General features: G+C 36.1%; 1 protein-coding gene across 1 annotated transcript in view; it reads right to left on the reverse strand.

The window, feature by feature from the left end:
* Window positions 1-6,080: 6,080 nt before the first annotated feature.
* Window positions 6,081-13,770, reverse strand: part of Sycp1 (synaptonemal complex protein 1) — an 86,703-nt gene continuing 79,013 nt past the window's right edge. Inside the window, exons 30-32 of the mRNA XM_057793884.1 lie at window positions 8,653-8,796; window positions 6,314-6,400; window positions 6,081-6,218 (exon numbers count right to left, since the gene is read on the reverse strand). Coding sequence (XP_057649867.1) covers window positions 6,081-6,218; window positions 6,314-6,400; window positions 8,653-8,796 — 369 coding nt within the window. The remainder of the gene's footprint in view (window positions 6,219-6,313; window positions 6,401-8,652; window positions 8,797-13,770) is intronic.

Genomic DNA, 13,770 nt, shown 5'->3' on the forward strand with positions numbered 1-13,770 from the left:
ACAAAATAGACAAACCTTTATCCAAACTAACCAAAAGGCAGAGAGAGAGAGAGAGAGAGAGAGAGAGAGAGAGAGAGAGAGAGAGAGAGAGAGAGAATCCAAATTAACAAAATCAGAAATGAAAAGGGGGACATAAAAACAGACATGGAGGAAATACAGAGGACCATCAGTCATATTTTGAAAATCTGCACTCCACAAAATTGGAAAACTTAAAGGAAATGGACAACTTTCTGGATAAATATCACTTACCAAAATTAAATCAAGACCAGATAAGCAAATTAAACAGACCTATAACTGCTGAAGAAATAGAAACAATCACCAAGTCTCCCAACCAAAAAGCCCAGGACCAGATTGTTTCAGCTCAGAATTCTATAAGACTTTCAAAGAAGAACTAATACCAATACTCCACAAATTATTCCACACAATAGAAACAGAGGGAACATTGCCAAACTCTTTTTATGAGGTTACAATTACCCTGATACTCAAACCACAAAAAGACATTACTAAGAAAGAGAATTACAGACCAATCTCACTCATGAACATTGATGCAAAAATACTAAATAAAATACTAGCAAATCTAATCCAAGAACACATTAAAACCATCATTAGAAAAATGTAGAGCTCAATAAATATGAATAAAAATAATATTAAAAGAAAAAGAACAGCTTCCTGGTTTACCAGCACAAATAGCTCTAACTCTTTCTCAGAAGGTCTGGCTACAGAACATTTAAATGGGGTTTGTGAGTAGAGTGCTACAACTTGCAACATAGATTCACTGTATGACTAAAACTGGGGCAATGTAGATGGCTCTCAGAGGTGGTAAACATGCCTCCACCATGCTGGACTGGGCAGAGCAAGCAAGCAGGGCCATGTTAGCCCTAGCCACGCCCACTTAGCATTAAAAATAAAAGGGTACTTCAGTCAGAAAGTAATTACAGATTCACAATAAAGACAGATTCAGATTTAAAAAAAAAAACCTCTAAATGGATCACAGTGTTGTTATATAAATATACATAAGCTTAGGAAAGAGAAGAAAAAGTATAGAGACTTATAAAAAGAAGTAAATAGTTTAAAAAAATAAAGTCCTTAAAGAGACAGAGGACAGTCATACATTAAAAGGAGTAAAGAAAAATAAGCCACAAACATGGAGAATACACAGAGTCTGGATTATGTATATTGTTTTCTTTGAATTTTTTGAGCTAAGTACAGACATTTCATTGTACAGGCTGCTAAGCTAAACCAACACATAAATCTTAAAAGTGTCTTTACTTCAAAATATGGATCTAAGGATATGTTGCTTTGGAAAAGCTGTCCTTCTTGTTTCCACAAAAGATGAGAACCTATAGATTCCTTCCAGACTAATGTGATTTGTTGGAGCAAGATCCCCTGCTGAAAAGTCACCATGAACAATCCCAAAAATGACTTCACCCAACAAAAAGCACGAAGCAGTTTGGAGAGAACTATGCCCAAATTCTCAAATACTGTTTATAAATGTTTACATTTAAAGAGGGATAGGTTATAGAAATTGACACTTTGCATTGATATGGATCTTGGCTTATTGATATTTTTTTAATTGACATTTATTGAGCTCTAGATTTTTCTCAGCTCCCCTCCTTGCCTTTCCCCTTCCCCCTTCAATCCTACCCCAAGGTCCCCATGCTCCTAATTTACTCAGGAGATCATGTCTTTTTCTACTTTCTACTTCCTACTTCCTACTTCCCATGTAGATTAGATCTATCTAAGTCTCTCTTAGTCTCCTCATTGTTGTCTAAGTTCTCTGGGATTGTGGTTTGTAGGCTGGCTTTCTTTGCTTTATGTTTAAAAACCACCTATGAGTGAGTACATGTGATAATTGTCTTTCTGTGTCTGGATTACCTCACTCAAAATAATGTTTTCTAGCTCCATCCATTTGCCTGCAAAATTCAAGCTATCATTTTTTCTGCTGTGTAGTACTCCACTGTGTAAATGTACCACATTTTCCTTACCATTCTTCAATCGAGGGGCATTTAGGTTGTTTCCAGGTTCTGGCTATAACAAACAAAGCTGCTATGAACATAGTTGAGCACATGTCCATATGGCACAATTGAGCATCCTTTGGATATATACCCAAAAGTGGTATTACTGGGTCTTGAGGAAGGTTGTTTCCTAATTTTCTGAGAAATCACCACACTGACACCCAAAGGGGTTTTACCAGCTTGCATTCCCACCAGCAATGCTGCTTTTTTATTTTTTAAGATGCCACGCAGTTTTTACTGCATCTCTCTTAAAGTAGCTGTGGTGCCCCTGCTCACCACGAGCCCATCTAGAAAAAAAATTGTGGCTACCAAGAAACTGTGCTAAACTATGTTCTTTTGTGTCTAGAATTCCTTTTCAGGCTCTCTCAGGTTTTAAGTGGATTTAGTTGGCCACATTGGCATGCCAATTTGATGCACATATCCAAAAAAAATCATTCACTACAATCAAGTTGGCTTCATTCTAAGGATTCTAGGGATGCAGAGAGATGGTTCAACACAATCCATTCAAGGACAGAAATCACATGATCATTTTTAGTTGACGTCAAAAAGGCCTTTTACAAAATCCAATATACTATGGTGGCCTGGGTAGTCCAACAATAAGGGAATTGCAGAGAATCTGAAAGTAAATTAGTTCATGAAGATGATGTCTTCAGTCTAAGTTGAGATTCTAAAGAATTTGGCAGCAACAGAATATATGAACTTGTCAGTGAGATTGAGGGCAATCATGCAAAATGCAAAGTTTCTTTCTTCCATGTGTTTTTAGCCACCAGAGGGTACAGGCCAGATTTAAGGTAGATCTTCCTGTTTCAAATAATCTGATTAAGAAAATCACCCACAGCATCTTGAGTCCTAGTTGATCTCAGATATAGTCAAGATGACAACCAAGATTAGCCATTACAAACACTTAGGGATGAGAGGAAATGGTGGAAGAGGGAGCAGAAACACTGTAATGTCCAGCTAAAACATTGTAAGGGCCACAGAATCAGGATCTCAACTCTTGTCATGTTATCTAGACATGACAAGAAACCCACACCAATAAAATTCAAACAACATGGTTGCCTAAACAAGACTGGCATAATGACACCAGGTGACATTCCAATGTGTATGGGGAAAAAATTCATAGGGTCCCACACCTAAATGCAGAGCTACAGGAAAATCAATGGCTTCTGAGAAAGGAAGAACCCATCTAATACATTATCCAATTCAAAATGGTCAGCCTTAAACACATGTACATATGAGCAACACTAAATGAATTCAGGTATGTGTGTGTACATAATAGTAGTAATTAAAGAAGATGCCATGAATTTGAGAGGGAGAAAGGGGAATGTGGGATGAGTTGGGGGGAAAAGAGAGGAGTAGCAATAATGTAAATAAAGTACCCATTCTCAAAACAATAAAAACTTTAAGTTAAACTAAATAACATGTTTTAAAGACTTAATAAATTCTCAATAAATGGTTGTGTGGAGGACTAATTATGAAGTTTCAATCAAAAAGATCAGACATTCTAACATCATAGATAAATTATCTGAGTATATACAGAGTTACATGAATTGAAGGAACATAACTTCCATAACATTACAGAATTTCTAAATTTTTCTCTTGTCTAGCCTTTCCTACCAAAAGTCATTCCCATAAGGAGATTGTGTATTCCATCAAACCATAATTACTATTTGCACAGAGCTCCAAAACTATTTTATGTTCACTTTTTACATAAAGTCCATTTACTTTCCTCCTTTAAATCCTTATACTCTACTCTACTCCCAATCTTCAACATTTTTCACCCTTGTATTTACTCATCGTAAATGGTCTTAAGTCTCCTCTTAATTTTATTTCTATTGCTGTGATAAAGACCATGACCAAAAGCAACTTTGGAAGGAAACGGATTTATTTCACCATACAGCTTGTAGTTCATCATGAAAGGAAATTGAGGTGGCAACTCAAGGTAGAAACTGGAGAAAGGAACTGAAGCAGAGACCATGGAAGAGTGCTGCTTATTGGCTTGCTCTCCATTGCTTGCTCAGCTGTAGTGATATTTCATTTGTATTTTAATAAATAAAGCTTGCCTGAAGATCAGAATGTAAAACAGCCCCACTGCTCAGCCTTACAGACCAGGCAGTGGTAACATGCACCTTTAATCCCGGTAGTCACATTCACTATCATAGAAACTGGGTGGTACATGTAATCCCAGTGGTGCACTCCTTTAATCCCAGCCCTAGGGAGGACTATAAAACAGGAGGAGACAGCTCTCAGACAGTATCATTCTGAGATTCTTGGAGGCAGGATCGACTTTTCAGACTGAGGTAGAAGTAAGAGCCAGTGGCTGGCTGTTTTGCTTTTCTGACCTTCAGGTTGAATCCCAATTTCTCTGAGTTTTTAATTAGCCATGCTTCATTCAGCCTGCTTTCTTATACCACCCAAGACTATGCCCAGGGGGTGGCATTGTACCCAGGGAGCTGGGCCATCTCAGATCAATCATTAATCAAGAAAATACCTATGGCTGGAGAGATGGCTCAGCAGTTAAGAGCACTGACTGTTCTTCCAGAGGACCTGGGTTCAATTCCCAGCATCCACAAGGCAGATCACAACTGTCTGTAACTCCAAGATCAAACAAACACGCAAGCAAAACACCAATGCACCATAAAGGAAAAATAAATAAATTTGGTTTTAACCCAGGCAGTGGTGGCACACACCTTTAATCCCACCACTCGGGAGGCAGAGGCAGGCGGATCTCTGTGAGTTCGAGGCCAACTTGGTCTACAAGAGCTAGTTTTAGGACAGGCTCCAAAGGTACAGAGAAACCCGGTCTCAAAGACAAAAAAAAAAAAATAATAACAACAACAAAAAAAAAACATTAAAAAAGAAAATACCCGGGGCTGGACAGATGGCTCAGAGGTTAAGAACGTTGCCTGCTCTTCCAAAGGTCCTGAATTCAATTCCCAGCAACCACATGGTGGCTCACAACTGTCTGTAATGAGGTCTGGTGCCCTCTTCTGGCCTGCAGGCATACATGCAGACAAAATATTGTTTACATAATGAATAAATATATACACAGAATATTGTACACATAATAAATAAATAAATAAATAAATAAATAAATAAGAACACACACACCACCTGCTAAAAAAAAAAAAAGAAGAAGAAAATACCCCACAGACTTGCCTACAAGCAATTTAATGGAAGCACTCTCTCAATTGATATTCCTTTTCCCAGATGCCTCTAGCTGTGTCAAATAGGCAAAAAAACTAACCAGGACAATCATTACAGAAACAAGATGTAAAACCAAAAATCCTACAAAATTCCACTCATTTACCATCACTTTGCTGGTAAATACATTACTTCCTCTTACCTGTTAATATTGTAGAAATGTTAATTCCTCCCAATGTTAAACACTTTATTTACCCAATAAATTCTACCCATCTTGCATATTGTAAAACATTCTATAGAAATGTTTGCCTTTGTTAACCCACGTCCCTCTCTAGTAACTGCCCCTGAACTTCTTCCTTTAAAGCAGGACCTCTTGAGTGTTTTACACTTAAAAGCAAAAGTTGCCTCCATTTTTTCTATCACCCTCTCCTCAAATTCTTCCAATCACTGAAATTACTGGAAAAACTACCAATAATCACTCATCAATTTCATTTTATCTTTGAGAAACATTATTTAATATAATTTATCATTCCCTTCTCTCAAATTATAATCATCAAAGACCCTCAAAAAAATCAATGATATTTATTTTCATACAAAATATTTTAATAGTAAAGAATAAATTATAAATCTCAATAATGCATTTATAACAGTCAAGAGCTCAAGTTAAAAAATTTGGAACTTTAATATCCATTACAAGTAAAAGCAACAAAATGTAATTATCTGAATGTAATTTAAAAATTCAGATAATATAAACTTATTTTACATTTAGGCCAAAAATATGATGATAACATGAACACATATTATTTATGCAAAGTAATTTTAAAGTCTAAGTTCCTGGGTAAAGTTTGATTCTCTGGGAAATAATAATAAAATTAACCATTTATATTATTAGTCTCTATAATCAACATTGATTTCCTGAAATTAAGCAAATAACTTTTCTGCTTCCTTTAGTCTTCTTTTCCTATCAACTTTAGCAATTGTTGCCCAACGGTCCTCTCTCATTTTTCTCACACCTTCAAACTTCACAGAAGACACAGGAGTTGATAGAGATAAAGGAGTCTAAATATAAAATAAAGTCAAACAGTATCTTAATATTTTTTAAAAAGGAAGTCAGTTTTTAAATTTTCCTTTCTGAAATAAAATTTAAAGGCTACCTGTTTTGGTGTTTTGACACATACATGAGTATTTGGTGGATTATTATTGTAAAATCTGTTTGATGTCTCTTCTTCTGAAACCATGCTCTTGAAGAAAAATACAAAAATACAATGTTACAGTATATATATAATAACATCAATATTATGTTATTAAAATTTGGTCAATATATCACCTATAAGGAGAATGAAAAGTAGAGCAAGAGAGAGAAAGAGGAAAAAAGGAAAATAGGGCTTTTAACACTTGCACTCTGAGATTTGAAAGCAAAGTACTTAATTGTGCACAAAACTCTAGAAAGCTATGCTGGAAATACAAGTCTGCTACAGGTCTGTGGGTTGGTTGGGGTATAACATTAGCCACTACCACTTAAAGCTGAACTTGACGGAAAAACAATTACCAGTCAATATTTCCACTGGAAAACATAAGAATTGAAATAAGATTCTAGAATTCCAAAACAATTATTTCATTTCATATCTGCCAGCATAATTGTTGCATAAGAGACAGAGAGGTTTCTGGTATATCCTACTTTACAATGTTCTCAAGATCATGCAAAATAATTTTATTTATTTTAATTTTGCATAGTTTTGCAATGCTGGGGATTAAAGCCAGAGGATCAGTACTAGACAAATACTACCACTGAGCTATAACCTTACCCATACAATTCTTCTTTTAAAAAATCAAAATGAAATAAAGTTATTTTGAGTATCACAGTAACTAAGAAATTGACCAAGATCACTCTGTTAGAAATACAGCATAGATTAAAACATTAGAATGTTTACCTCCAAAGTCCATGCCATTTCTAGACATTCTTATTACATCTGTATGTATCTGGACTGCATTTTCCACTGGAAGCTATTATATACAATGACTTCCACAGCTATTGTACCAATCTATATTCAAATTTTGGCTTCATGCCTTACCATATGATCTTTGTTTAGCTTAGTTTCCTCGACCGTAAAACGAAAATGACAATATTCTCTATAATTTTTCTTTCTTTTTTTTTTTTTGGTTTTTCGAGACATGGTTTAACGGCATGCATGCACAACCACCGTCTGGCTTCTATGCTTTTATAGAATCAAATTGTTATATAAATAATTCAGCTAATCTATGGAAAACATTTTAAATAGGCCCTAGTTTACACTTTACTTATTGAGATGTTTTTTGTTAATCATTATCTATGGGATTCTGGAGTAGGGACTCCATGTATTAAGTTTAATAACAGGATTCTAACATTCAACTACTCAGTATTTCAATACAACAAATTAGTAATAAGTAATAAAAAGCTTTAAATATCTTATAATTTTGCCGAGCAGTGGTGGCGCACGGCTTTAATCCCAGCACTTGGGAGGCAGAGGCAGGCAGATCTCTGTGAGTTTGAGGTCAGCCTGGTCTACAAGAGCTAGTTCCAGGATAGGCTCCAAAGCCACAGAGAAAATCTGTCTTGGAAAAAAAAATCTTATGGTTTTAAGTGGTAATAATGAAACAGGGAGGCAGAGGCACGTGGATCTCTGTGAGTTCAAGGCCAGCCTGATCTACACAGTGAGTTCCAGGACAGCTAATAGAGCTAAGACTATGTAGAGAGATCCTGTCTCAAAAAAGAAAGAAAGAAAGAAAAAAGAAAGGAGAAAAGGGAAAAGAAATGAAATGAAATAATGGAACAACTGACTTTAAGTAGAATTTTGTCATTAATGATAAATAATGTTTGTTGTTCAATTTAGTATAATACTCTTAAATTATTCTATGTTTAACTATTTAAGCTTTATTATCCTTTAAGAAAGTATTGGTGTGTGTATACTGAAGTAAACATTCCTATAAAGCAGTAGGGGAAGTAGCTTCCTTAAACACGCTAACATTACATTTCTCCTTAGGAGTAACAGATGTTAGAGCTGTCAATCAATATATATAAATGTCAATCAGTAGTGCTATAAAATGAAGCAACAAATATGAAAAAAGATGAGACCCTTATTAATAGATTTGCCTGTGGAACTATTAAAATATTAATCCTACTTTTATGTTTTCAAATGAAGAAAAACTTCATAATATTTTTCTGGAAAACAAGACAATCACTAGTCATCTCATACGTCAAGTATGTGAAAATGGTGGTTTTTTTTAAGTACAATGTTTTTGGAAATTTAGAAGGAAATTGTTTGAACCTTAATTTCTATCAAATGACATAAAAACATATGACTCTGTATTGTGACAATTTTGTTGCATTTCATTATCACAATGCTATATACAGTTATATCAAGGATACCACAATAATGATATGAGAAAGTAAAAAATAAAATAATGATATGAACAAGTAACAAGTAAAAATGCTGGTTATTCATAACATTTTTACCAAGAGATCAGTAGTTTCCGAACTGTCTGAATTAACATCAAATTCAAAGACTGCTTTTCTCTTTTTATTACTTCCTCCAGTGGGTATATACTTGTTTTCTCTTTGAAATGTTTTTATTTTAGTTGGTGTCTTCACTGTATACTCCTGTGCAAAAACAAAAAATCATAAATAAGTGCTGAATGTGATAGAATACACCTATTATCCCCTCAAGGAGTTTCTTATATGTCATGTAGAGTATTTTGTGGTAGCCCACAGTGACTCCGTTTCCATCTGGAATACGTTCTGGCTTAAAAGTCATTTGTGTTCAAGCTTGTCTGCTCTGTTTATCCTTGAGGGCTGTAAAAAAAAGTTGATTAAATCCATGGAAAAGAGCATTTTCGCCCATAAAAAAGAACACATTATCGACTAAGACACAGGCTGATATATACCAGCCAAGGGCACATCTAGATAGAAATAGAAACTGCTTCCTAAAGGATAGGAATGGTCTTTTGGTTAGATACTGACTGTGCTGTGCTTTGTTCTGCTTTTGTATATAAGCAGGCTTTGAAATAAATTCAGGGCCGTCCACAGTAAGCTAGTAAAACAGATCTATCCTGTGTTTTCTGCCCCAATTTCTCTCAATCTAACATTTCTTTAGCCTCCATGCCCCCTTCCAGATACCCTGGCTGACTTTGTTGGAGCAGGCTCCAACAGTATATGACAGAGAGAAGTTCCAGTAGAGGTCATCAGCAATAACTTTTTTTTCCCATGAAAACAATCATTAGTGTAAATAATGTTCTTAAAGTTCTAAAAGTTAATCTTCTGATAAAATGTTTTACTGAGAATTCAAAAGTTGCCAGGAAGGGGGCTGGAGAGATGGCTCAAAGTTTAAGAGCCTTGCCTGCTCTTCCAAAGGTCCTGAGTTCAATTCCTAGCAACCACATGGTGGCTCACAACCATCTGTAATGGGGTCTGGTGCCCTCTTCTGGCCTGCAGGCATACACACAAAATATTGTATACTAAATAAATAAATAAATATTTTTTTAAAAAAAGTTGCCAGGCAGTGGTAGCACACGCCTTCAATCCCAGCCCTCAGGAGGCAGAGGCAGACAAATCTCTGTAAGTTCAAGACCAGCCAGATCTATGGAGCTAGTGAAAGGATAGGCTTCAAAGCTACACAGAGAAACCCTGTCTAGGAATAAAAAAAAAAAAAAAAAAGAGTTGTAAAGTTGCTTACTACTGGTTGACTTTGGAAGAATTGTCAGAGAAAGCAAACTATCTTAGAAGTAGGATGCAATTTGATCCAAGTCATTGTTTCACTGTCATCAGTTAATTTTTTACAGATAAGAAGTCAATAAAGGCATACATATCTAAGGGTACACATCCTAATATGCTGGATATATCACTATGAAGTATCAAAGTTGCTTGATTGAAAGTGAGACCCCAGCCCTCTGACACCCCTATATTCAAGGAGTTTGGGATGATTGGAAGCATTCATCCTTGGGGCACCAATAGAGCAGAAAGTTCCATCTCAAGTCGCCTCCCCCTGGGAGTTGCCTTAGTCCAGACTCCACCTCTAGAAAGCCCACCAAGCACTGACCTCTCTTCTCTGCCCGAGGAGGGTCAGGACCACTCCCACAGGCTATTTAGGCTGCCACCTAGAAAAAGAACACCTGGTCTTTGGGTTTTGGATGCTGGACCCCATTCTTTCCCCACCATGCTTTCCGAGTCACCCAGGAGCTCTGCAGTAAACATGGGCATTGATTCGATCTAATCTGGTTTGACTGCAATTACTTGCATCGACAGAGAGGCTTGTCTTAAGATTTCTAACAAAAGTGTCAAAATAATCCTAATTTATCATGACTCATCCAGTACACTTCATAATGTTCCCATACATAGACAATGCAGTATTATATGTACTTTACTGCCTTATAATATTTTTGACATGGTATTTTGCTAATTATTAAATGAATTATTCTCTTCAGGATGAAATGATGCTTGTTCAAAGAACCTGCAAAATAATTTACACTTGTTAAATAGTTACACGAGGGAGTAACCTTAACAATAATTGGACTCTTGACTACTTTCGCTGATGTGGCCCACTGTCAGTCTCAACGATAGATCCCTTTAAAATCTGCAAAAGCACTTTTCTCCAAATAGAATTAACTTGCTTGTTTCATAAATCTGTACAAGACCTTATTTTAAATTCTTTAGGTAAGAGGCCAAAAACCTGGAAACACCTGTCCCAGACCCCAACCACCAGTAACAATATCCTTCACAAATGAGAGAGAACTTAATATATAATGTATTAATTCAATATATTAATAACTAAAATATAGTATGATAAATATATAATTTCCAGATAAATAACTTGTCATTCATAGACTTTTCATATAAGAAATACTAAAGTGAGACCCTTCGGTCTAAAATGAAAAGATACTTGCTTCAAATCCACAAGAAGAAATTCAAGGCACTGAGATTAAGATAAATGCATAGGAAACTGTAAAAGATAGCATAATTTTATTTGTAACTTATTTCTATTCCTATCTGATTGTAAACAAGAATATATAAAGTAATAATTGTAATGCTATATAATGCCTACAATATATTAACACATGATTTACCTAAAATTGACATAATGAAAGAGGAGAAAGAGAATAAAACTATATAGAAGCAAATATTTGTCAATACTGTTAAAACTACATTAATACTAATTCAAATTAAATAATTTCAATTTAAGGTGTTATAATTATCAAAATACCATCAAACAATGACTCTACAAAACAATAAAATCCTCAAAATTAAGAATTTACTCTAAACCAAAAAAATAAAATTAAAAAAAAAAAAACATAGCCAGGTGGCAGTGGTGCATGCCTTTAAACCCAGCACTCGGGAGACAGAGGCAAGCAGATCTCTGTGAGTTTGAGGCCAACCTGGTCTACAAGAGCTAGTTCCAGGGCAGGCTCCAAAGCTACAGAGACACTCTGTCTCAAAAAACTAAAAAAAGAGAGAGAGAGAGAGAGAGAGAGAGAGAGAGAGAGAGAGAGAGAATATTTTCAATTACTCTAAAAGTATCTACTTACAAGGAAAAAGAGATACAAGAAAAAAATAGATATAATATTTAGCATTAGCAACAAATGAAGGAAGTACATTCTACCATCTCAGTAATTAATTCAGTGTATCTATCACTCTAATCAAAGGACAAAGACTAACAGAATAAATTATGTGGAAAAGATGTGGATTATATGCTGTTCCAAAAGACAAACTTTAGGCCTAAAAGCAAAGAGATTAACAGTAAAAGGTAGAAAGTGATGAATCATATTAAGAAAAATAGCTTGAGCCGGGCGGTGGTGGCGCACGCCTTTAATCCCAGCACTTGGGAGGCAGAGGCAGGTGGATCTCTGTGAGTTCGAGACCAGCCTGGTCTACAAGAGCTAGTTCCAGGACAGGCTCCAAAACCACAGAGAAACCCTGTCTCGAAAAACCAAAAAAAAAAAAAAAATAGCTTGAAATAGCTTAATTCTTATTCAAAATGAGATAAAGAATGGCATTTTTAAGAGCTCAGTCTATCAAAATAAGCAAACAAGCAGAACCCCAAAACACATGAGTTCATAACCAGGAGAAATAATGAATTCAAAACCCCAATTTTACTAATTAGTAGAACAACTAAACAGACACTAAAGAAATACAGTGGTTCCAAGATTCTATAATGCAATCAAATAGATATTAGGGAAATTTGTAAGAAGAGTTACAAGAGCTAGGTGTGGTTGCACACACTTTCAACACCAGCACTCAGAAAGCAGAAGTAGGCATATCTAAAATTGACGCTAACCTGGTCTATGGAATAAGTCCCAGGACAGCCAGGGCTATATGGAGAAACCCTGTCTCCAAAAAACAAAAAAAACAAAAAACCAGAATTAAAATTAGAAAAGAAGAGTTAAAGGAAGCTTGAAAACATAACATATGATATTCTATAGTATATAGTAAAATCCATGCTTGGAGAAAAAACTTTAGCTACAAATGCCTCTATTAAAAATTCCAATCAAGCCAAGATGTGGTGGCGCACGCCTTTAATCCCAGAACATGGGAGGCAGAGGCAGGCGGATCTCTGTGAGTTCGAGGCCAGCCTGGTCTACAAGAGTTAGTTCCAGAACAGGCTCCAAAGCTACAGAGAAACCGTGCCTCGAAAAACCAAAAAGAAAAAAAAAAATTAAGATCAAGAAGCCAGGCATGTTGGATTACAACTATACTCCCAGTACCCAGGAATTTAAGACCAGAACAGGTTACATATCAAGTATCAGGTTAGTCTTAGCTACAGCACAAAACTCTGTCTCAAAGAAACAAGGCAAAAATGACAATATAATGCAATTGGTACATTTTTTGTATTTATAATAGAGAAAGATAAAAAAAGCTGTAAAATCCATGTAAAAACTCAAGTTTAATTAGTAAGTAATATACTTTTTGTTTTAATAAATGTGTGATGGTGTGGGGAAACTTGGATGAAAGATACACAAATTCTATATATTACCATAGCACGTTTCTAAAAATACAAAATCAATTGCACTAGAGAAGCTAAATAAGAAGGTGAACCCAAAGAAAAACATATAGTCATCCTCCTGGATATTAACCTTCCTCGGGCGATGAAAGGAGACAGAGACAGAGACCCACATTGGAGCACCGGACTGAAATCCAAAGGTCCAAATCAGGAGCAGAAGGAGAGAGAGCGCGAGCAAGGAACTCAGGACCCCGAGGGGTGCACCCACACACTGAGACAATGGGGATGTTCTATCGGGAACTCACTGAGGCCAGCTGGACTGGGTCTGAAAAAGCATGGGATAAAACCGGACTCGCTGAACATAGGGGACAATGAGGACTGCTGAGTAGTCAAGAGCAATGGCACTGGGTTTTGATCCTACTGCACATACTGGCTTTGTGGGAGCCTAGGCAGTTTGGATGCTCACCTTACTAGACCTGGAAGGAGGTGGGAGGTCCTTGGACTTCCCACAGGGCAGGGAACCCTGACTGCTCTTTGGGCTGATGAGGGAGGGGGACTTGATTGGGGGAGGTGGAGGAAAATGGGAGGCCGTGGCAGGGAGGAGGCAGAAATCTTTAATAAATAAATTAATTAAAAAAATAAAT

The sequence above is a fragment of the Chionomys nivalis genome, chromosome 18, assembly GCF_950005125.1.
Source record: "Chionomys nivalis chromosome 18, mChiNiv1.1, whole genome shotgun sequence".
Taxonomy (NCBI): domain Eukaryota; kingdom Metazoa; phylum Chordata; class Mammalia; order Rodentia; family Cricetidae; genus Chionomys; species Chionomys nivalis.